Source organism: Gracilinanus agilis, chromosome 5, assembly GCF_016433145.1.
Source record: "Gracilinanus agilis isolate LMUSP501 chromosome 5, AgileGrace, whole genome shotgun sequence".
Taxonomy (NCBI): Eukaryota; Metazoa; Chordata; class Mammalia; order Didelphimorphia; family Didelphidae; genus Gracilinanus; species Gracilinanus agilis.
In genome coordinates, this window is record NC_058134.1 from 264,741,584 (window position 1) to 264,766,727 (window position 25,144).

General features: G+C 40.5%; 1 protein-coding gene across 1 annotated transcript; it reads right to left on the reverse strand.

Moving 5' to 3' along the window:
- Positions 1-2,433: 2,433 nt before the first annotated feature.
- TMEM19 (transmembrane protein 19) lies at positions 2,434-24,588 on the reverse strand. The gene is made up of 7 exons (XM_044678147.1): positions 24,531-24,588; positions 23,816-23,966; positions 19,521-19,634; positions 6,770-6,907; positions 6,122-6,376; positions 4,085-4,294; positions 2,434-3,691 (listed from the first exon to the last, which is right to left on the reverse strand). The coding sequence occupies exons 2-7, from the start codon at positions 23,943-23,945 to the stop codon at positions 3,528-3,530; spliced, it is 1,011 nt and encodes a 336-aa protein (XP_044534082.1). The 5' UTR covers positions 23,946-23,966; positions 24,531-24,588; the 3' UTR covers positions 2,434-3,527.
- Positions 24,589-25,144: the final 556 nt, after the last annotated feature.

The following is a 25,144-nucleotide window of genomic DNA, read 5'->3' on the forward strand; positions in this document are numbered from 1 at the left end:
TATATTGCACATTCTAGAATTACTTTTTTTAAAAAAGGAAGCTAGTTTTTTTCTTTGTATGGCCAGCTTTGTTTTATAATTATTAATTTATAAAATAATTATAATTATAAAGAAATTTAATTATATAATATATAAATTATAAATGTATATAATTATAAAATATATGGTGGTTATTTTTTTTTGTTTGACATAATATATAAATATTTCTTGCTGCATTGTGAACGAGGCATTCCCCATCAGCTACTAGAGGGACATATCACATGAGAATAATAAAACCTGTCTTCTGAATTGTCCTTTCTTCCTTCTGTAAGCCCAACTACTATTACAATTATGCAAAATTAATTTCAAGCATAACACATTCAATAACCAATTCTAAAACACTAAATTAGAACTTATAGAGCAATCAAATAAAATGGTTTGGTTCTATAATGAAAATCATTCTTGTCTTTTGGTTCTATATTTTGCATGTATGTTTTAAACCTATGAAGAGCTAAACTGCTTGGTTCTTCATTTCCTGGATCCATGTGTCTTCTTCATCTGAATGAACTGGACCAGTAAGAGGTCTTGCCAAGGAGGAGTCTAATAAGCCTCTTGGAACAGAACTCCACTGGACTATGCCTCTTCTGTCTCTTCATCCATCACCTCTATGGTTTATCTTTTAGCCAGTTTGGTTGTATCCCTTTTCCTTTTCTGGCTCAGAGAATCAATACTCTACTTGCCTCTAGAAAACTCAAAATGAACTGTCCTATCCTTCTACTCATCATTTTGTTATTTCCCACACCAAAACTCCCAGAGGGTGCAGCCACCAACTCTTGGTGTGTGCTCTCCTGTAATCCTCAAAGGTAAGATTTGCCTTGCTTTTGTATTCATATCTGCATTATTATTATATTAAGCATACAGTAGGGACTTCATGTTTTTCATTGCCATATCTAATCCCCTCCCCAGCAGAAAGTAAGTTTCTCGAGAGCAAGAACAGTCTAGTTTTTATAATCCCAGGATCTAGCAAAAAAGTCTTGCCCTGGTAGATGTTTCATGTTTATTGGATGGAATTAAATTATATTCACGTTTTCATAGATTATGACCCTAATTGGAGTCTTTTCATGATCAAAGATTACGACTTGAAATTTTCCTCTTAATAGATTCATTTTTCTCTTTATTCCTTAGATTAAAATGGATCCTACATTATTTTCTCATTTATAAGTCATTAATTTCGTGTCCCCCCCCCGCCCCCCCTGTTGTTTTTCTTGTAACTCCTTAAGTAATGGTTCTTTGTCTCTCAACTTGGTTCAGAATCCAGCTGGTCTTAGGTTAGGTTGAGCAATCCAGCTCAGTGATAATCATTGATCTTTTCTTGACTCAAGAGATCTTTGTTGGTCTTGGAGAGTGGGGGAGAAAGAAAGGGAATTGGGCCTTTAGCCACTGAGCTTTCCTTCAAGGTCTGGCCTCAGTGGGAATAGAAGGGGGGCTGTTGTTAGCCTCAGTGACCCAATTTCCAACTAGTCATTGTTCTCTGAGCCTCAGCTCTGGAAGCAATCATTTAGGGCTCAATCCTATGATGTCTCCCACCCTGCTCTGTGCTTTGTTCTGTGCTTTTAGTCAGTATTAACTACTATCGGGGATTTTCAAGAATTTTTAAGCAGTTTTACTTACCTCCAAGTTTCCTATTGTAGCCTGAGCTTCACTAAGAGAAAAAAAGTCTTTTTTGTCATTTTTTCTAATTAATTGGCTTTCGATTCATTTATTCCATCTCTTCCTATGCTTAGCCCCAACTAGACTAATTACACTTCATTGCTCCTCCACCACTGGAGTCCTTTGCCATTTCTTTCTCCAGCTCCTTTTACAGATGAGGAAACCGAGGCAAGCAGGATTCTGTGATGAACCCAGGATCACTCAGCTAGGAAGTATCTATGGCCAGATTTGAATTTGGGAAGAGGAATTGTCGGTACTCCAGACCTGGCCTTCTTGTCCATCAAAGTGTCTAGCTGATCATGATCTTGGGCCCACTACAAACTTATGTTATCGGATCCCAGTTGGGCCCTCACTGCCCCAAGACCATTCTTCTGCTCCTTGTAGCGATGGCCCAAAGCTTTTCCATTTAAATTCCTCATGGTTACCTTCCCCTCCTCCTCCTTCTTGCACCCCCTTCCTCCAGAAATATTGGGGGTCTCTGTGGGGGGCCCTCTCCCCTTCCCCTCTTGCCTCACAGTCCTCTGTCAGTTCCCACTGGTAAGAAAAGGCCCTTTTCTCTCCTCCCTCTTTGCTAAGGGCGTGGGGCACCACAGTTTAGGGCAGACTCAGTGGATATGTTGGTTAGTGTTGATGTTTCTCAACATTTTTACACCCTTTTATTAAAAAAAAAATGGTCTAAAGGGACAATTCACCAGAAGAGGAAAGAGGGGAAATCAGGTGGGGCAAAGATAAAATCTACAAAAATGACAGGAAAAGTGAAAAAATAAAGGAGCAAACAGACCTGTTTTTATTGTGAATAAAACTGACAATTGGGGAACCACCCTTAAGGAAGGGATGATGAAGTACGTCTCTATGACAAAAAAAAAACAAAAAACAACCCTTGTGCCTTCTGATGAGTCCCCCCACAGGTCCTCGGATAGCAGGTAAATGCATCACGATCCCAGTGGTGCCACAAGCCATCAATGCCTCGAATGCAAATTCCAAGTGGCAAGCTTATACTACTTTACTTAAAAAAAAAAAGGTACTTAAAAAAATCATCTTCTGAAAGACTTTTTTTCTCAATCTACCGAAAAAGAATAAATTAATTTCTACACAGCATCTTTTTGGAAAAAGCCAGTAGGATACATAGGATCAACACTGAAAGACATGCAAGACATCTGTTGCTGGGTTGTTTTTTTCCTCTTATGGGTCAATTTTTTTTTCCACATTCTGATAGACATAAGAACAAGCACGACTACCTATTTCATGACACTTTTCCCACTAACTAAACAGGTAGGAATGAGGATGCTCTTACAGACACGGCGGACTCGGAGCTGAAAACAAGGTTCTACTCGGGACCACGACGGAAGCCACTTGATGACAAAGAGCGGGAAGCTCCGGAGCGTGTGTTTGTTTGGTTTAAATATCTGCTCCGAATGGATGCCGCTGAGCCTGGTATGGGGGTGGGGGGGCAGGTTAGATATCTTCCCGCAATTTCTAGTTCCCCACTGGAGGTGCACAAACCCCCGAGGGTGCCCCAGAGGGCATCGGTCTTCTTTGTCTGCCGAAGCCAATCAGAAAAGATTTCTCTTTCTGTCCCAACAGCTCCATCGGGCCAGGTTCCGCCTGCTCAGGTCCTAGAAGAGAAGTTTGTTTCTGTTTTTTTGTTGGGTTTTTTTTTATTTGAATTTTCTTTGCTGGAATGTTTCCAGTTATGACATGAGATTTATGAGGATGGGAAGATAGAATACAAAATTAATGCCATCCCTATAAGCGGGGTGATTCGAATGATTGGAGGCTAACTCTTAGAATCGCGGCCTTCCACTGGCCTCCGCTTTAGTCTCTAACGGATGGGAAGTTCAGTCTATGGGCCAGAGAGCCCAGGCTGCACTAGGAAGCAGGAGGGCGATGAGGATGGAGGAAAACAGGTTCACGGCGTTGTTGTCAAGGATCGGCTTCCCAGAAATGTATTTTGTCTCCCCAGTGGGCTGGCTGACGACGCTGCGGGTGGCTTCATCCCAACCTGAAGGGGAAAAGAGGAAACAAGATGGCAGATGCGGCTCACCAACTACAGGGAACAGAACAGGCAACAGGAAAACAAACAGACAAAAAACCACAACTCCTCTTACAATATCAATTCTAAGAAGCGCGCGGTGAGGGCTGGGCAATGGGGGTGAAGTGCCTTACCCAGAGTCACCCTGCCGAGGCCACACTGGAACCCAAGACCTTCCCCCAGCGCGCCACCCCAGCGGAGTTAAGCCTTCATAACCCTCTCCTTCTGTCTCGAAATCGCTCCTGCGTTGCAGTTCCAAAGCAGAAGCGCAGGGAGGGTGCAGGGAAACCAGCCTGTGCACAGGCTCGGGGGGCCAAAGGCCACGCTTGGCCCCGCCCCCACCCTCCTCCCAGCCCCCCTTACCAGAGTACTGCATGGTCGCCCCGAGGTACGAGTCAATAACTGAGCCCAGCAAGCCGGCCATTCCCGCAAAGGCCACCACCGGCCACTGGGGCGCCGAGGAATCCAGGTCGTTCACAAAGATCAGCTGCGAGAAGAAGTAGGCCATGCCCACCAGAGAGCCGCCCAGGAAGCTCGAGAGGAAGCCCACCGCCGTGACGCCGCCATTGGTGCCTGCGGAGAGACAGCCGCACTGAGAACCCCATCCCGAAAGCAGCCCCCCGCGGCCCTGGGGCACCAGGCCAGCCACCTCCCCCCCCCCCCCAAAGCCCTCATCAGTGCTCCAGCGAGAACCAGAGCCAAGGCCCAGGGCAGGAGGATCGAGCAGACGCGTACAAAGAGCCTTGATCAGTGTGCCTGGAGGTGGTAGCGGTGGGGAGGCCCCCAGCAGATGGGAGAGACAAACGGACACACAGGAAGGATGCTAGGCCTGGGCCAGGACATGATGGCGTGAGGCACTGTGAGAACGGTGCTTCTGGGCCCCAGAAAACATTAAGGGGAGGGATGCTAACAAGAGCCATTATAGGAGGAATGAGCCAACATGGCAGCCCTGCTAGGTGAGGGGTGAGACGGCCTTGGCCACAGACTTGAGTTAAACAGAGAACATGAGGGGGCAGCTGGGTTGCTCAGGGGATAGAGTGCCAGGTCTGGAAACAGGAGGTCCTGGCTTCAGATCTGACCTCAGATACTTCCCAGCTGTGTGACCCTGGACAAGTCCCATAACCTCCATTGCCTAGCCCTTACCACTCTTCTGCCTTGGAGCCAATACACAGTACTGACTCTAAGACAGGAGGTAAGGATTAAAAGAGAGAGACAGGGGGAGGGAGAGACAGACAGAGACACAAAGAGACAGAGAGACAGGCAGACAGGCAGAGAGAAAGACAGAGAGGGACAGATAGACAGGCAGGTAGAGAGACAGATAGATGGACAGACAGAGAACATGGAAATGCCTAGGGCTTCCGAGATGCAGAGCAGGAAAAGAAAGCTCCTCTTCTCTACTTTCCCCAGTAAAGTATGGCGGGTCTTCAGCTTATTCCAGGCTGGTGGTGGTTGTGGAAAATGGATTTGCCCATTTTTTAAACTTGATTCTGTCTCCTGGGGCTTCCAATGCTGCCTGCTGGATCCCTGGACATCGCACCGTGCAGGGCCACTGGCCCTCACCTTGTTCCTAGCCTGAGTCTACAATGGACAGGACAGTTTGATGCCAGAACTCTGGTGGTCCTTCCCGTCCCCCCATCTCCGAATAAGCTCTTATTGTTTGGATGCCTGGGGGAAGGCCCTGTAAGGCCCTCTCCATCCCCATGACTGGGGAACTCACCATAAGGGCCCTGTGGAGCAACGGCTGCCCCACATCCCTGGGGAACTTCCCGTCTCCCCTTTTCTATTTTTTCTTAGACATTCTGCACCCTCACCACAGGCCTTTGGGCACTGCTCACACCCAGTACTACTTATGGTCCCCTCCTAGGCTGCCAGTAAAGCTGCCTGTAACGATTCTGGAGTTCTCCTCTTTGGAATCCAAATGAACTGGCCTGCCCTTGCTGAAGAGGTCAAGTCCTCAGGCCCTCCAGGTTGAGTCTAAGCCACCTACCCCAGTGTCAGGGCCCGGGGCCCTTGGGTCTGACGCCTGGGCCACATCCCTTCTTTCGCTCCTCAGACTCCAAGGCTTGATGCTTCCCTGGATTCTGACCTTTCCCTCTTGTCCCCTCAGAGAGGCACTGAGGCGTCCCTGACCTCAAATCCTGTCCCAGATCCTTCCTGGCTGTGTGATCCTGTGCAAGTCTCTGTCTTCCCTGGGCTTCAAGTTCCTTGTCTGTAAAATGCCCCTCGGGGCTTCTAAGGACCCTTCCAGCTCTAAATCTATGACCCTTTGAGAGGTGACTCTATTTCCAAATAGAAAATACCAACAAATATTTTATATTAAAAACATATTAAGAAACTCTACTGATTTTGACTCATGAAATCCCCATTTTTAAAGGCTTGGAAAACAAGGTCGTGCCTCACCGATCGGAACTCTCTGCCAGGTCGTTATGAGCCTTGGCTGGGTGGTGCTGGCAACAGAGCCGATTTCTGAAGCCCACGTGTCTCCTGCAGAGGAGGCCAGGGAGGCCAAGAGAGACAAACACATCCAGGAGGCTGTGTACTGTCTGGAGAAATCGATGCAGATTTCACCTGGCCCATTTTCTATCATGTAGAGTAATGCCAGCTCAGTAGGGACAGCTCCATTACAGAAAACCTGAATCCAATTTCTCTGCCCCCCTGGAAAAGAAAAAAAAAAGCAGTAAAAAAAAAAACCCAGAGGTTTTAGGCTCAAAAGGGAATATGAAAAGAGATGAAGAAGGCACTTGCAGAAGGGATGTGTATTTTTTTTAAAACTGAAAGGCTAGCGGAGATATGACTGTCAAATGTGTATTATGTGCCTTGAGTTAAAAAAGAATGATAAAATGTATTATGGTGTAAATTGTGCTGATAGATGCTGTCACAATTCACCGATCAAAAAAAGAGAAGAACAAAAAAAAAGACTAAATGCTCCAAAATTCTATGAAAAAGAATTATGTTGTTGGCTATCACAAATGATCCAACTTTAGGTTGGAGAACTTACAGTGAAAAACGAGTTATTCACTATGTATCAGCGGATAAGATAAAGGCTACCTTCTTTGTATTCTGGATCTACACGCTTCTTTTCTTCTTCTTTCCACTTGGTGAGTTTTGAGGAAGAAATGAAAAATGTCATCAAAGAAGAAAAAAAGCTCAAATTTGCAATGGTCAAGATAAATCCAACTACTACTCCTGAAAGAGACACAATGAAGAAACAAACAAAATGTTAAGTCTACATTTTTCATTAATGAGTATGAAAAATAAATTTTATCCTTTTTCTACCATTTTGAATACATTTCCAAAATTTATACTTAACCAATTTAGATATTCCTAAACAGAGAAGCTGTCTCAGGAATATTTGTTTCTTCTCTACCAGCTTCAACAGTCCCTTTCCCAGAGACTATGGATACTGTTACTATACCTTTAAGAGGAAATATATCATTTTGCATTTATAGATGTTTTGTTACTTTGTTATAATTTTTCTGATACTGAAGCAATACTGCATTCCTGATGTAAATTCATCCTAGTCACAAAAAGTGGCACACTGGATAGAATACAGGGCCTGGAGTCGGGAAGACCTGAGTTAAAATCCAGCCTCAGACACTTACTAGCTGTGTGACCCTGGGCAAGTCACTTAACCCCATTTGCCTCAGTTTCCTCAACTGTCAAGTGAGTTGTCAAAAGAAATGATAAAACAACCCCATCTTTGCCAAGAAAACTTCAAATGAAGTCACAGAGTAGAATATACCTGAAACCATGAAAATAGCCTCTTTACTAATATTTTTACCAATATTCTCTACACATATCAGTCTATTGTTTTTTTCTGCTTTATCTTTTCTCGGTTTAGAGATAAGAAATATATTTTTCTAGGTGTCTGGTAAGATCATTATTTTTGAAGACAGTTTGTTATACTAGAATTAAGTTTTCTTTGAATGTCTGTTATAATTCATTTGCAAAGCTACATGGCCTAGGTAAGAGCTAATTGTTTAATAAGATGTCACAATTTTAGTAATGAATGTGTAAATATCACACTATTTTTATTACTTTAGTAATGCACATATTTAATATTTTTATTAGTTTGGTAATAAATATTTCATTACCTTTGTAATATTTTAATATTTTTATTACTTTAGCAATAAATATGTGATATTTTATTGCTTTTGTAATATGTAATATTTTTATTACCTTAGTAAATATATATGTAATAATTTTATTCCTTTAGAACTCAGAGAGTACTATGCGCCAAGTGAGGTATATTTTAAGGACTTGCTTCGCAAATAGTGCTACATAAATGTAATATTAGCTTCTGGTTGAAAATAAAATCTGTATACTTTTCAAGAACTTTCATCTTCACAGTACTCCTATGAAGCAGCAGGGGTCTCAATATCCCTGTTTTGCAGGTGAAGAAAATGAGGCTTAAGTAAGATGATTTGCCCCAAGATGGCTATATTTTATCAGCTGAGTCAGGACTGGAATCCACCTCCTGAGTAACAGTTGGAAAGAGTTAGCTGGCAAGATGAGCTCGACATCAGGAAGGCCTGGGCCCGAATCCTGCCTTAGACACACCTTGATGCTCTTATTTACCCCCACTTTCCAGATGAGAAAATTGGTGTGAAAGGATTGGCCCAAGGTCACATCTGAACTTGGGTCTTCCTGACCATAGGCTCTGCACTCTCTCCACTGTGACACCTAGCTCCCTCTGCTCATAATAATAAATAATAATAATAATCCTAATCTAGTGCTTGATCCTATAACCAGCTGCCTAATCTCTGCTAGAGTTAAACATTCTCTAACCCTTTAGGCTAGATGTATAAGAGGCAGAAGCTATAGTGTTAGATTTCTGTATAAGGAAAATTTCCTACAATTTCAGTAATTAAAAAGCAAATAGGCTATTTCAGGTGAAAGGGCATTCTTTCCCACAGATAATGGCATTGTGGAGAAATCTTGGTTTTGCCTTAAATACTTTATCTCTCTGCTGATTAGGGCTTATTTGTTTCTACTGGTGCTCATTAAATCCTGTTGAGCAAGCCCCCATTCTTTCCATCCATCCTATCTTCTAGAGATAAAATACCAGCAATATTTTTTTAATTTATTTTTTTTTAGTTACAGATAGAAACTGTTTTTGATAATTGTTTTTTGACATTTTAGGATTTAGTTTTTCTTCCTCCCAAGAGTAAATAGTCTGATATAGGTTTATATTAGTACTTTCATGTGATATATAGTTCCATATTGCTCATGTCCTGATAAAAGATACGTTATCACAAATACAATAAAAATCTCACAAAGGAAATAACATGGAGGGTGGCCGGCTTTGACCTGCACGCAGACTCCAGCAGTTCCTCCTCTGGCTGTGGAAAGCATTTTTCTAGCATGAGCCCCTCATGCTCATCTTGGAGACTTGCTTCGTTGTTGATGGTTTAGTCCTTCACAGTTGATCACTGTAGAGTATTTCTGTTACTGTATACATTGTTCTCCTGACTGCTCACTTCGCATCACTGAACATCAGTTCACATAAGGCCTTCCAGGTTTTTCTGAACTCATCTTGTTCACTGTTTTTTATAGCACAATCATATTCCATTACAACCATATACCACAGCTTGTTCATCAGGTGATGGACAACTTCTGTTTTTAATTCTCTGCCACTATAAAAAGAGCTGCTAAGAATATTTTGGTGCAGATAGATCCTTTTCCCATAGCTCTGATCTTTTTGGAATACAAACCCAGTAGGGGTATTGCTGAGTCAAAGGGTGTGCATAGTTGTATGGCCTTTTGGGCATGGTTCCATGTTGTTCTCTAGAATGGTTGGATCAGTTCACAGTTCCACCAACAATGTATTAGTGTCCCAATTTTCCCAAATCCCCTCCAATATATATCATTTTTCTTTTTGGTCATGTTAGGCAATCTTAGAGGTGTGAGGTGGTAGCTGAGAGTTTTTCTTAATGTGCATTTCTTTAATCAATAGTGATTTGGAGCATTTTTTTTCATAGTTTTAACTTTTTCCTCTAAGAACTACCTGTTCATATCCTTTGACCATTTTTCAGCTGGGGAATGTTTTGTATTCTTATAAATTTGACTCAGTCTTCTACAGATTTGAGAAATGAGGATTTTGTCAGAGATACTTGTTATAAAATCCCCATAAAATTTGTTTCCCTTCTAATCTTGATTTATTGCTTTTGTTTGAACAAAACCTTTTAATTTAATGTAGTAAAAATTAACCATTTCATTTTTTGTGATGTTCTTTATGCCCTATTGGCCATAAATTCTTCCCTTCTCCACAAGTCTGACAAATAAACGTTTCCATGTTCCCCAATTTTGTGTATGGCATTGCCCTTTATCTCTAGATAAAATATCCATTTTGACTTTATCCTGGTGTATGGTGTGAGATGCTGGTATATGCCTAGTTTCTGCCATGAACAGTTTTTTAAAAAAACCTAACAATGTGACGCCAAATACCATTGAGGAGCCTTCTGTCTCTGTGACCACCTCCCTCATCCCCCCAGGCAGTGCTAGACAATTTGGAAGCTATGATTGGCCCCTGTGAAAAGGGGAAGAGACAAGAACCCACTATAAAAATGGCCCTGAATTTCTGGGGCTGGGGAAAGAAGTTGACTTCAAGAAGGAAACCAGCTTCAAGAAGGAGTTGGATTTCAAGAGGGAAGTCAGCTTTAAGAATCACCTTCAGCTCGAGTCATTGTCTTGACCTGCCTCTTGGAGGGAACTTGGGTGAGTGAATAGCTGGCTTTCCCTCCCTGTCTTCTGGAGAGAGTGTAATTCCAGTTGAAGGTCAACAAGTCCTGGCTGAGTGGAGCACTGGAGCAATATTTAGTTAGATAAACTAATGTCTTCTCTACCCATTTGTATTTCTCTGCTTTCACTCTTTCCACCTCTTTTGTAAATAAAAGCTATAATACTTTGAATTGGTGACTAACACTATTATTTATAATCTTTGTATATTTTAGCCAACCATTCACTTTCACCTTTACACTACTATGTATTGTGCTAAGTGTTGGGCATACAAAGAAGTAAAAAAGAAAGAGGGGAGAAATTCTTGTTCTCAGTGTGGTTTAGATTGTTAAATCTTCCAATTCAGAGATTTTTAATATGCAATCTTGGTAAAGGGTAGGTGAATCCCCATGCTGATCCTTACCAGTGGCAACATCTAGGTGCTAAATTTCTCTTGTCTATGCATAAAAATATGTATATTAACAGAGGCCAAGTGTGGCCACATCCCTCCCCTCAAAATAACACCTCCCCAAATTTATTAATGGTCAACAAAATAATCCAGTGAACAAGCAAAAAACAACATACCTGTAAGGCTTTAATCTAGTAGATCCTGACAAATTAAAAATAATGCTTTTGTTCTTGTGGCTCCCCCCAATTTCCCCAATAATGCTTGTTTTCCTTGCTTCTCTCCCTTTATTTCTCACATCCCCAACATGTATACACTTCTAGTTCTGAAGATTTTATTTTGTTTCACCTCCTTCGAGTCTATATTTCTGTACATTTTACATTTATTTTTAATAGCCTCATAATATTTAGTCAATATGTCATAATTTGCTATTCCCCAAATGTCAAATATATAGACTATAGACAAAAAATAGAGCTGCCTTTGATATTTTGACTAAGCCTTTTCTTAGCTTAACTTAACTTAGCTTAACTCTAGCAACAGAAAGATTGAATTAAGGTATAAGAGGATGATAGAATTAGATCCAAAGTGGACTTTAAAAGTGGTTTATACCATTTCCTCATTTTACCTATGAAGAAACTGAGTCTCTGAGAAGTTAAGTGACTTAACCAAGGTGAGGCCAATTTTATGACTCAGACAGCATTTTACATTGTTGCTGAGCACAGTGCCTAGCACACAGTAGGTGCTTATAAATGTTTATTTATTACTGTTTTCAAAAATATTTCTGCCAGCACACAATCCCTTCAACAATGGATTATGGTATCTGTTTCATAATCCTGTCAACATTGGATTTTCTTTTACTTTTTGCCATCTTACCTGTTCTTTAAAGAAAAAGATGGGATAGGGGAGAGGGGAAATAGTAAAGAAAAGTAATCATTAGAAAAAGAGGAAAAAAAGCAGAACATGTAAAAAACCAAATTTGAAACCCTCACTAGAGACATTTTAATGAAAATATTTAGAGTAAGAAACAGATTTTTCCTATATTAAAAAAAATCACGGAAAATATGCATTTTCCAGAGTTCCCAAGCTTTCTCAGGACCAAAAGAAAACCAAATATAAGACGGATATATATGTCTTAACTAACTTGCCCTTTAAGCTTTCTTTCCTATGTTCAGTAAAACATGGAACTAGAACAATGCTACATCTCTGTATTTACATGTTCTGACAGAACAAGGATTTCTAACTCAGGGCCCATGAATTTGGGTGGGGAAAAAGTAGTATCTTTATTTTTACTAACCTCTAATTTGAGCCATTCCCTCAATTATTTTAAAACATTATTTTGAGAAGTGGTCCAAAGGGACCGCTAATGACACAAAAAGAGGTTAGAAGAAGAAAGGCAAACAAAAGTGATTCCAATGATACAAAAAAGGGGAAGGAGATAAATAGAATAAACCAACTCTGTCAGGCAGTTTTGGAATTGAAGAGCTCACCTTCCTCTGGCACTCTTCCCTCCCAAATGCTAGGACAGGCTTATAATGTTATTCCTCAACCAACTTTGTAACAAATCAAGTGAGAGATTTATACACAAAGTGCTAGCAGGTGCTTAAATAAATACTTATTGAATGGGGAGAAAAAGATCACCAGGTTTATCCTCCATCCCAATTAAATCTAGTCATTTCACAGGGTGAAGGTGCTCAGTTTATACCATATGAACGTTGGCTAAGTGGCATATTGATAGGATTGGACTTGGAGTTGGGAAGACCTAAATTCAAATTTTCCCTTAGACACTTGCTTTATTAACCTGTGCAATTCACTTAGTAACAATAGATAACATTTTATATAATTCTTACAATGTGTCAGACATTGTGCTAACTGCTGTACAATTATTATCTCATTTGTTCTTCATAACTTACCTAGGAGCCAGGTGCTACCCTTACATCTATTTTACAGATGAGGAAACTGAGGCAAAAGAACTTAAGTGACTTGTCCAGGGTGACAGAGCTAATAAGTATCTGAGGATGTTTCTAAGCTCAGGTTCTTCCTGACTCTAGGCCCAACATTCTATCCTCATTTATAGAATGAAGAGGTTGGGTACATATGGTCCTGTCAACTTAAAAAAATAACATGTTATATGACATATAACATATGTATGCACACACATATATATTTCCTAATCACCAAAAACCTGCCATCTCTCCCATTCACCCTAATCCACTCCCTAACCCCCAAATTGAGAATGAAAGAGAAACAAAAGCCCCGTTAAAACATATTTGTTGTCTTTCAATTGTGTCTGACTCTTCAGAACTCCATTTGGGGATTTCTTGGCAAAGATACTAGAGTGGTTTGCCATTGCCTTCTCCAGCTCATTTTATAGATGAGGAAACTGAGGCAAACAGGGTGAAGTGACTTGCCCAGGGTCACACAGCTAGTAAGTATCTGGGACCAGATTTAGGTCTTTTTGCCCATCAGTTGGGAAATGACTAAACAAATTTTGGTATATAATTGTGATGGGATATTATTGTGCCATAAGAAGGAATGAGCAGGCTAATTTTTTTAAAACTTGAAAAAAACTACATGGGATAGTGTACATTATACACAGTTATGGGAAGAATAAATTGTGAACTGAAAAGTGAAAATGTGAAAAACTTAATTTGTATGAATCTGTTGGTCTCCTGGATACCTTCTGTGATGCGGGGAGGGTGGGACACTTGTGGATGCAATTTATCATGCAGATATTAAGAAAAGTAAGCTAAACATACAACAGAGTTGTATTTTACTTATGTATAAACTTTTTCTTTGTATATGGAAATGCTGGTTTTATAGAATTTGGAATTTTAAAAAAAAGGGGGGCGGGGAGACTCATCTTCCTGACTTCAGGCCTGGCTCTCTAAACACATCTACTCAAACCAAACAAATTTCTGCTCTGGCCATGTCCAAAACATCAACCTCCCAATTCTTTCTTCCATCGCTCTCATTTCTTTTCCAATTTTTTCCTTGAGCACATTCATTAAAAATAAAAATATTTTAAACCCTTTTGGTAACTCTTCATCTCTTCCAGGAATTCTAGTTGAATCTGTGCCCAACAGTTTCCCTTTCAGGCTTTGCTTATATAAATCATATTCTTCTATTCTTGTGTCTAAAGATTTCCTCTCACCACAATGGCTTTTCATGGTTTTTTGGTTGGTTTGTTGTTGGGTTGTTTTGTTTTGTTTTTTTTTTTGGCTCATTCTTCCAGCCTACTTCTTGATTTCAAGACTTGATTTTAGGGTCAGACTGTGCACTTCTGGGGGGAAAGTCTCAGCTGGTTCTTTTGTTACTTTTCTGTGATATTGAGAATTGTTTTATTCCAGGGTGTCATGGCTAGCTGAGGACGGGGATCTGCAAGATTTTAATGTTCCCAAAGTGATCTGATGCGAGGCAAAGTTCGACAGTTGACTTCTTGGTTTGACTTCCTTCCTCGCTCTGGGGAAGGCTCTTTATTGCCCGTGGCTGACTTAAAAAGACAGGTGAATTAATTCCTCTCCATTTCAGTCATCTTTAGATATGCCCGAGCCCTGCAGTGTCACTTTGCTCAATTAGACAAACTTAAACTTCTCTTATTGTTTCTTTGACTTCTGGCCTGCTTCTAAGCTCACTCTGAAGTTCTTCAATGTCTCTTTTAGGGGAACAGCTTTCCTGTTATTAATAATAACTAAAATCAAACCACTAGTCCAGGTTCTAACCCTATTTTTTATGTATCATAAACTACTCTGGCAGGCTACACAAACTATGGATGTTATCTCAGAAGAATTTCTTCAAAACCTCTTAATTGAAGGAAATGCTTAATTTTAGTTAGAAGCTAGTAAAAATAAGATATGTATATTTTTTCAATACCAGTTTCGGATTCCCTGAATTCTATCCCCAGGGATCTGCAGACCCTGGGAAAGAACCCCAGCACCAGGTACATCTACCAATTAAATCACAGGTCTAGTCCCTACCCCTAGTCTTCTGTTTCAAACCCTTAGCTCTTTTGTCTCAGTAGAAATTCTAAGACCAAAGTGGCAAGGGCTGGGTGATCAGGGTTAAGGGACTTGCCTAGAGTCACAAAGTCAGGAAATGTCTGAGGCCAGACTGGAACCAGGACTGGCGCTTTCTCCATACGCTACCTGGCTGTCTCTGCTACTCCTTATTCTAGGTGGTGGGCAGAGCTTTTTTTTTTTTTTTTTAACCCTTAACTTCTGTGTATTGGTTCCTTGGTGGAAGAGTGGTAAGGGTGGGAAATGGGGGTCAAGTGACTTGCCCAGGGTCACACAGCTGGGAAGTGTCTGAGGCCGGATTTGAACCTAGGACCTCCCGTCTCTAGGCTTGGCTCTCAATCCACTGAGCTAGCCAGCTGCCCCTTAGAGCTGCTTTTTAATGAGTGATTGTTAAGGTTTTCATCCTCTGCATTTTGGAGCAAAACCTTAGCCCACCTCTTCCGGATTCTTAGCTCTGTAGAGCAAATTGGCTTTTACACTCAACATTAAGAGGGTCTGAGTAGAAAGCAAGACGTGTTGTTAATGGAATGACACTATAATGGTATCCAAAGTCCTGCCTTTTATTCCTTGGCAGGGGTGTCACAGGCCCAAATAATAATAGTGAACCGTTCTGTAGCTTTTTAAGTGTTTTACAACCATTACACTATTTATCTTCGCTAAAATCTATGAACTTTGGGTCTTCGGAAAGGGAAGTTACTTCATCTCTGTCTGTCTCAGTTTCTTCATTTGTAAAATGAAGATAATAAAAGCCCCTTCCTTGAAGGGTTGAGATGTTAGCTACTATTCTTACTGATCTTAATCCTAGGCAGTTATCAGTCTTTTTTTAAAGTTGAAGAGATAGAGAAGTTAAGTTGTAGCTAATTTGTATCAAAGGCAGGATTCAAAGGTGAGCCTCCCTTAACTCCCAATCCAGGTTTCTTCTAACACCCCACACTGCCAGAGTGGGGGTACAGGCACCAGGGGCATTTCAATCTCTGAGGCTCCCACTCTTTGCAAGGTGAGGGCAGAGGGTGGGGGTGGGTGGAGGGGGGAATGGAGGGGGCTGGGATCTAGCCCCAGATCTGTAGACATCTGCAATGCTGGTGACTCTCGAGTCTTTAGATGCTCTTTGGTCTGTTCTCCCTTCCATCCCACCCAACCAAACCTTGAACGGAAAAGAAAGCCAACTGTTGGTTCCTCACATTTGTCATAGGTCAGTGACGTCAATCAATGACCTGCCATGGAAACCTAGAACTCCCAGGACCAAGAGACAAGAACAAGGAGAGAAGGGCGACGTGTGCCCCCCAACTGCTTCCCCAGGGACCATGGAAAGATGGAAGAGCACTGTTCAGAGGCCCCTTCTCTCCAGGACCGAGACCCCTGGCACGGGGCTCAAGGGAATGAAGAAGACAATTTGTATGTTGGGATGTGCAAATTGTTTTACTAAAAGGGCCAAACGCAGAGAGGGAATACCAGCTTTTAGCCAAAAGAAGAAACCAGCAGACAAAAACAGGAAGGATGGATGAATGGAAGGTAAGAGGCATGTACCAGGTGTGGGGAGGCCACATGAATTAGAATGCACAGTATGTGGATGATAGTAATTATGAACCAAAAGGCTGAAAAGATAGGCTGGAGTCAAAATGCAAAGGAAAGGTTTTCATAACAATTTTGAAAAGTTCTCTAGAAATAAAAATTAGTAGTAATTATTTCCCCATTAATTAACTTGTGTACATCAGGATCAGGGTTAAATGTAGATGAAAATACTTCCAGAAGATCACTCTCATTATTTCCAAAGTCAATGGCAAAAGAGATAGCAGTATCTGATTCTAGTTTTGTTTCACTACAGAGAGATGAGTTTCAGTTAAAAACCCAACTAATTACTGAAGCCCTTGAGATGTGGGATTTTAAGATGGCCCAGAGTGTAAGACAAGACTATTTTTTGTTTTGTTTTTGGAACAGGGAAATGGGGAGAAAGAAGAAAACCAGAATGCAAAAAAAAAAAAAAAAGCTTTAATACAGAAAGTACCAACATTTTTTCTTTCCTACTGGACTACTAAGGAAGTGCCAATTCAAACTGAGAAGCCTCATGGAACTTTATTTCATGACTCCTGTTTTATGCAACCTCTCTTGCTGTGATTAACTCAAATATACTTATAAAATTTAATAAATACTGTGGAGGGGCAGCTGGGTAGCTCAGTGGAGTGAGAGCCAGGCCTAGAGACAGGAGGTCCTAGGTTCAAACCCGGCCTCAGCCACTTCTCAGCTGTGTGACCCTGGGCAAGTCACTTGACCCCCATTGCCTACCCTTACCACTCTACCACCTATGAGACAATACACCGAAGTACAAGGGCTTAAATAAATAAATAAACAAACAAACAAACAAACAAATAAATAAATAAATGCTGGAATCTTATCATATGCTACCTTTATTTCTATGACTCAATTATACCTATTAAAATTTTAATAAACAATTTGGAAACTTATTTCATAACACACCTCCCCTGATTCAATACAGGGTATTCCAAAAGTCTTCAAGCAGTTGTAAGTGATTAAAGTTTATTATTTTTTGTTGCTCTTATTATTTGCCAAAGCATTATTTATTTACTCACTCATTTATTAAAGCTTTATAAACTTAATAAGTTTCTCCCTGAGAGGTAAGGTGGCCTAGTAGATGGAAAGGCCCATTGTGTGAAATCTGGGGTCAAGTCATGCTTCTGATTGGCTCTGTGAACCTGAGTAAGTCACCTAACCTGAGAGTACTTCAAGGCAATATTCCAACATTCCAAGTTGAAGATTTGGAGTGGTAAAGGGAATTCCCAGACCGGGAGCTCCCTACCACCAATGAAATCACAGGTTAGTAAAAAAATTTTTAAATGGAAATAATTTATTCAAGCATTATATAAAACAATTTTAAAATTTCTTTTTTATTAGATAAAATAACTTTTTAAAAAAACTTCTCTTTATCAGATGGAACATATAGATAGTTAAAAGTTTATGGCCACCATTATTCACTCATCTCCCAGTGGGAAGAAATACTTAAGTGCTTTGAACTCAAAAGTGAACAATCTCAAATAACCAAGTTTGGACACTCGCCAATGGCCTGAAGTCAAATAAAGTAATATCACTGTTGAGCTAAGAACTAGTGTGTCACAGGTCAAGAGAGGCCTGGGTCTGAATATGTGTTCTGCAACTTACTAGCTACATAAGTACGTGACCAAGTCATTGAACTTAGGAGGTTCAATTTCCTCATCTGTAAAATAGGAACATCAGCATTATCAAACAGAGTTGAGGGGTGCAAAAAGGCTTTTAAAGTGTTGTAATCCATCAGCCAACAAGCATGTCACCTACTATGTGTCAGGTACTTTGCTGAGCACTCAAAACCCAAAAGCAGGAGGGAAATGGTCCTTGTACTTAAGGAGCTTAAATTCTATTAAGGAAGACATTATATAGACTTTATAAATATAAAATAAATATTATATATATACATATATATAAAATTTAATATAATATATATAGCATATTATATGTATGTTATATAGTAGAATATAATAACAGTTATTTGGAGAGAGAGGGAAGGAAGTAGATGGAGAGATCAGGAAAAACTTCTTGTAGACAGCAATATGCAATAATAAGAAGAACCAATCAATGATCAATAACCATTTATTAAGTGCCTACTATCTGCCAGGCACTGTGCTAGGTTCTAGGAATACAAAAAGAGACAAAAGAGAGTCTCTGCCCTTAAGGAGCTTACAATCAATGAAAGAGACCAATATATATAAAGCAAGCTATATTCAGGATAAGAAAATGAACAGAGAAGGCACTTGATTTAAGAGGTTTCAGAAGAAGCCTCCGTAGAAGAGAGGATCTGAGGTGGAAGTTTTCCTTTGAGTGCAGGAGGGAGCCAGGGGTTCAGAGAGGTAGAGACAAGAAGGGAGTTCGTTCTAGGCCTCAGAGGCCACCTAGCACAAAGGCAGAGATGGTGCCACACGGACACAGAACAAACAGCCAACGGGCCACTGTGGCTGGAATGTGGAACTTGTGGAGGAGTCACGGGTAAGAAACAGGGAAAGCTGGGAAAGGAACAATTGGGGAAAAAAGCTCTAAATAGCCCACAGACCAGTTCATACTTCATCTTAGATGTAACACGGAGCCAGCAGAGTTTAGTGAGTAGATGTGAGGTGGTTAGTGATTTTTGCAGGCGGCTGGAAAATAGCCTGGGGTACTGAAGTAATCTAGACAAGAAAGAACTCATCAGGACCAGAATGAAGGCAGCCCTTGTGAGCAAGAGAAGAGGAAACATGTGAGCCATCTTATAAAGGTATAAATGACAAGATTTGGCAGCTGATTCAACATTCGGGGTGAGTGGCCACGAAGGTTGGGGGTGACACTAAGGGGGTGAATCTGATGGGCTACAAGGTTGACAGTCCCCTCAAAAATAATAGGGAAGTTAGGAAGAAGGGTGGGTTTGAGGAAAAACACAATATGTTCTATTTTGGACATCCTGAGTTTGAGGTGCCTAAAACATCCAATCTGAAAGCAAGGATTAAAAAAAAAAAAAAAAGATGCCTGCTAGAGATACTCATTTAGTTTAGAAAGGATAGATTTAAAATTGTATTACAAGCAGACATGAAAAGGCCAGACACTCAATACACAGCTTGTTTAAATGCTCCAATAAAATAAATACCTCCCAAAGCACCAGTGTGATCCAGGCTCTTCTTTTTTAAGCCATTGAATGCAATCAAAACAGGAACGATCACAGAAAACAGCCATCGCCATGGAGAAATAGGATGCAAGGAACCTGAAAAAGATTCAAAACAATTACAAAGATATTGTTCAGCATAGTTAAAGCAGTACCTCCATCACACCCATTAAAAGGTAGGAATGGTTAGTTTTAGAAACTGAAGCCAAGATGACACATATATTTGTAGATGGATGAGCTTATAAATGGACCTTGTTCAAGTCTGCATTAAATAGCATAAGCATTTAGGTGTTTCATTAGAACTGAATGATGGGCTGAGGGCAGCTAGATGGCTCAGTGGCTTGAGAGTCAGATGTAGGCATGGGAGGCCCTGAGTTCAGATCTGCTCTCAGACACTTCCTAGCAGGGAGACCCTGGACAAGTCCCTTAAATCCCATTGCCTAGCCCATGCTGCTCTTCTGCCTTGGAACCAATAGTTAGTAGCAATTCTGTAACAAAAGGTAAGGGTTTTTTAAAAAATATACACACATGTGAGTAATTGCATATTTTTATATATAAATCATACCTTGAAAATCGCAGTAGTTATATGTACAAGACAATATTTACTAGGTCTGCAGGAGGTAAATTTGCTTAGTTATGGATTTGAGAACCTCTTACAATAATTCTGCACAACCCACCCCCAACCCTGCAGGGGCCTCAACTCACAAGTTGGAAACTACTGATTGTGTGATCTGGAACAAATCACTTAAACCTCTCCATGGCCTAGGCAACTCCCCAAGACTATAAGGACCAGCATGGGAAGTGGAAATTTCCTCAGCTGGAAGTTCCTTGTACTCTTGAAACTAAAGGTCCAATTCCTATCCCTATACCCTCAGACACACTAACTTCAAAAAATTAAAGACTTGGCTCTTAGAAGGTCAAAAACTAAGTTACTCACTATGGAAAATTACTTTCAGGCAAAAAAGAAAAAGGCAAGTAAGACTGCCCTCTTGAAGTGTCCAAAAACAAATAATAAAAAAGACCCAACTTTGCAGTCCAAAATTCTTCTATAGTAAAGGTGAAAAATCAGATGAAGAATTAAAGTAGTATAAATTATTCAAAAATAAAGCTCTAAGTCAGTCACAACATCATTCTGTAATTCATTGATCTTTAAATCTCAACAGGGTAAAACAATTTAATGTATTCAGCCCAAATGAGGTTAAATCTCAACAGATTATACACTAAGAATTTATATTAAATGAAACAATATCTCAAACTCAGCTGGGGTGAAATTAATCCATTCATTTTTGGAATTTCTGCCCTGAGGGGTAAAAGCCTTGCTTAGTAACCAAGTGACAATAAACTAGCTCACTTGGGCTTCCTATTTTCACCAGGAGCAAAAACAAAATGCTCTGTTTGAAATTCAGAGCCCTTTGCAACTTTTCTTCCTCCTATCTTTCCTTACTCCCCAACAACAGGATATTTCAAGATACTCCATCTCTCAGTTTTGGGCATTTTCTCTGGCTGTCCCCCATTTCTGGAATCCTCTCCCCTCTCCCCCTGAACCAACTTCCCTGATTTCCTTTAAGCCCCAACTGAAATCCCACCTTCTACAGGAAACCTTTCCCAACACCCCTTAATTCAAATGCCTTCCTTCTTGTTATTTTTATTTATCCTTATTTATATAGCTTGCTTTGTATAAATGTGTTTGCATATTGTCTCTCCCATTAGATTGTAAGTTCCTTGAGGGCAGGGGCTCTCTATATTCCCAGCACTTAGCACAGTTCCTGGTACATAGTAGGTGCCTGATGAATGTTAATATGTTGACTGAAAATCAAGGCGATTAACAATTTGGAACTATGTCCCAAAGGCTATAAAATTGTGCACACCCTTTGACCAAGCAATGTTAAGAGATAAAAAAAAAAGAAGGGAAAGGACCTAGTTATACAAAAATATTTAATGCAGTTCTTTTTGAGGTGGCAAAGGATTAGAAATTGCAAGGATACCCAACAATAGGGGAATGGCTGAGCAAACAGTGGTATATAACAGTGATGGAACATTATTGTGCTATAAGAAAAGATGAGCAGGATGCTTTCAGAAAAACCTGAGAAGACTTAACATGAACTGATGAAAAGTGAAGTGAGCAGAACCAGGAGAACATTGTATATAGTAACAGCAACACTGTATGATGATCAACTGTGCATTACTTAGCTATTCTGATCAATATAAATAAAATGATCTAAGACAATTCTGAAGGACTTATTAAAAATGCTCTCCATAGAAAAGTCAAATATGTAGGATATTTGTGATTACATTTGTATATCTTCTTAAATATGGAAATGTTTGTTTTGTTTGGATTTGTAAACATCTCGATTAATAATAAAGAACAAGAAAAAATGCTATTCACCTCAGAGAAAGAGTTGATGGAGTCTGAATATAAATTTAAGTATTCATTTTAATTTTCTTACTTTTTTTTGGTAACATGGCTAATATGGAAATGTTTTTCATGATTTCACATATATAACTGGCATCACATTTATTGCCTTCTAAATGGATGAGAATGAGATGGGAAGGAGGGAGAGAATTCAAAACCTTGAATTCTTTTTCTTTATATATGGAAATGTTTGTTTTGTTTGGTTTTGTAAACATTTGGAATAATAATAAAATAAATACTGATTATATTAAAATTCTATAAAAATTCAAATAAAAAAGAATGTTAAAAATAAATTACATGCACATACACACGTGTGCATGTATAGATATATGTACATATGTGTGTGTCAATTCAGTACAAAGCCCAGTTCAGTTGACCGCTCCATCAATTCATCATTCCTCTCTCTCCAGACTCAAGCTCTCTTTCCCGGTTCCCATTTCCCAATGTTTTCTTTCCCTATTAGAACGAAAACTGTCTCTCTCTCTTTCCTTTCCTTTTTTTTTTTGGGGGGGGGTATTTTTTATCTTCAGTGCTTAGCACAATGCTTTTGTTTTTATTTTAAATTTAAACTTAAATTAAATAATTTAAAAAGTCTTTTAATTATTATCAGGCAGCACTGGATAGCCATTAAGTTAAAAAACATTTATTAAGCACTTACTATGTGTCAGGAACTATGCTAAGAATTGGACGTACAAAGAAAGACAAAAGATAGTCCCTGCCCTCAAAGAGCCCTCAGTCTAAAGAGGGAGAACAACATGCAAACAAGCAGATTATGTCCATGTTAGAGAACTGGGCCTAGAGTTAGGAAGACCTGAGTTCAAATTTTACCTCAGACACTACTGCTAAATTATCCTGGTCAAGACACTTTAATCTGTTTCTCATCAGAAAAATGGGGAAAAATAATAGCACCTACTTCCCAGTGTGACTTTGAGGTTCAAATGAGATAATATTTGTAAAGTGCTTCAAGCACTAGATAAATTATCATTATTTTCATGCATTCATTTGTAATACCTGACATTTAGTGTTTGTAAGAAGGTCTGTAAAGTACTGCTCATGCTATTTAATTTGAAATATTTCTATTTTAAGTACTTGTGATTATCAAGAGAAGCAGTAAGATGCAGCAGAGTTAGCCTTAAGGTTGGGTTCAAGTCCTGCCTCTGATCAATTACTAGCTATGTGATAAGTCACTTAACACCTTAGTTTCCTTGAAGATTCTTCAAGAGTAAGTGGTAGAACAGGTGAAGATCTACCCTTGGCAGAAGGAGATTCCTTACAGATAATTTACCATACTAATGAAATCATGGGTCTGGTCCAACAACAACAACAAAATGATCAAAGTATTCCAACTTAGTGATCAGGTAAGGAAACCTGCCTATTTGTAGAAAGGCATTTCAGAGAGCACAAATCGCCCTCCCAGAGCTGGAAGAATCATTGGCGGGGGTGGGGGAGGGGGGGTGTCTCAATTTGAATAAGATTTCAGAGGGATGGGTCACTAAATCTGGGGAAATTATTTTTATCTTTATTTCATTAGCTTCTAGCTGAAATTTAGCAATTCCTCAAATTATTACAGATAACAAGATATTATTCTGATGAATCCAAAGATCTTCCAGGCCTGCCGAAGGAATCCAACTAACACATACTCTCACTCTGTGTCTCTGTCTCCCCCCCCCTTTTCCCCTCCCTCCCCATGTCCACAATGTAAGAAATGCAGTGGAATCTGCCTTTATGTTTCAAGTTAGCTGACAACCAAATATACTGAAAATGTCATTGGGAATTAAGAACAGCCAATGCGTTCAAAGGCATTCATTCACTTGAAAAGATGGTTAGCAAATGTGCCATTTTAATGTATCCGAGAAGCCATACTTACCATAATAGGTGCTCGCAGTCATAGACATAATCCAGAAAGATAAAGAAATAAAAAGAATCAAGCTCAGGATAACTATATTAGTCATCATTTTTATATATCCTTTGCATAGATTGGCCTCAAGATCTTTCATGGGATAGAAGACAGCGATCACCTGGGGAGAAAGGAAATACATCGCCTTTGAGGGAAAAGTCAAAAACAAAACAAAAATCACAAAAGCTACACCCCAGAACAAAAATCTCCACGACTGACAATATCCCCTATAGAAAGGGGGGAAAATAAAGGCTGATTCCAATCTGCAGCTGCTGTTAAAAATCGATTCTCCGAGGGGAAACGCGGCCCTGGAGGCGAAAGGCAGAGCTGCTTCGTCTCCAGGAAAAGAGGTGAAGACCCCCCCCACCCCCATCCCCACCCCCGAAGGTAGGGGGCAGAGGTGTCCGTTCCAGCCAACTAGATAAAGTAGGGGAGGTAGGAGGGGTGCGCCCGGGGCCCTCGATTGCAGCAACCTGCAGAAGAGCCAGACGCAGTGCCCGGGCTCCTTCCCACGCCCCCACACGGAGGGAGCCCAGGGTCACTTCAGCTGCAGATCTCCAAGGGCGTGCGCTGTGCACCGAACCCCGGGGAGCAGCGCGCCGCCGGATACCTGGAAGGGAAGACGCGAGGTCTCCAGCAGCCCCCCATCCCCACCCTCCCTACTGCGTGCGATGCTCAGGCTTACTGGAAGGCCCCTCGCTGCATGGGGGACGAAGGAGCGCAGGCTCCCGCAGCAAGCCCGAGCACCAGCTCCTCCAGCTCCTCCGCTTGGTCTTGATCGCGCATGCGCCCAGCTGAGCCAATCAGGGACGGAGGAAGGCGCTTAGCTCATGTAGGCGGGGCCGGGAAGCCTGCCAAGGTCAAAGTCACGGACTAGCAGGGTAGGGAAGAAACATTGGGTTACTGATGGGGGGGGTCTCCCGCTACTTTCCTTTCCACAAAAACTCCTACCTCCCAGCTTAGAATCAATACTTTGAGGGTCAGCTGGGTGTCTCAGTGGATTGAAAGCCAGGCCTGGAGGCGGAAGGTCTTAGGTTCAAATGTGGTCTCAGACACTTCCGAGAGGCAAAGGCTCACACAAAAAATGTAACAACTTGCTCTGACTGGATCCCACACAACACACCTGGTTACCTAGTTCGCTGTCTAAATCAAGTCTTAACTAGTTAACCATTTCAGTTAGGACTTTACCTCATTAAATGCCTAAGGCAGAAATTCACAACTCCAGCTTCAGTAGAAATGCAAATATACTCATCAATGCCAAAAAAGGTTAATTTACCCAGATTCATGTTTAAATTTTTA

Coding starts and splice junctions, on each gene's coding strand:
- TMEM19 (XM_044678147.1), bottom strand. CDS start 23,945: ATGAAAGATCTTGAGGCCAATCTATGCAAAGGATATATAAAAATGATG. Junction 4,295..6,121: donor CTGGCAGAGAGTTCCGATCG/GTGAGGCACGAC, acceptor GTCTCTCCGCAG/GCACCAATGGCGGCGTCACG. Junction 3,692..4,084: donor GGCGACCATGCAGTACTCTG/GTAAGGGGGGCT, acceptor TTTCCCCTTCAG/GTTGGGATGAAGCCACCCGC.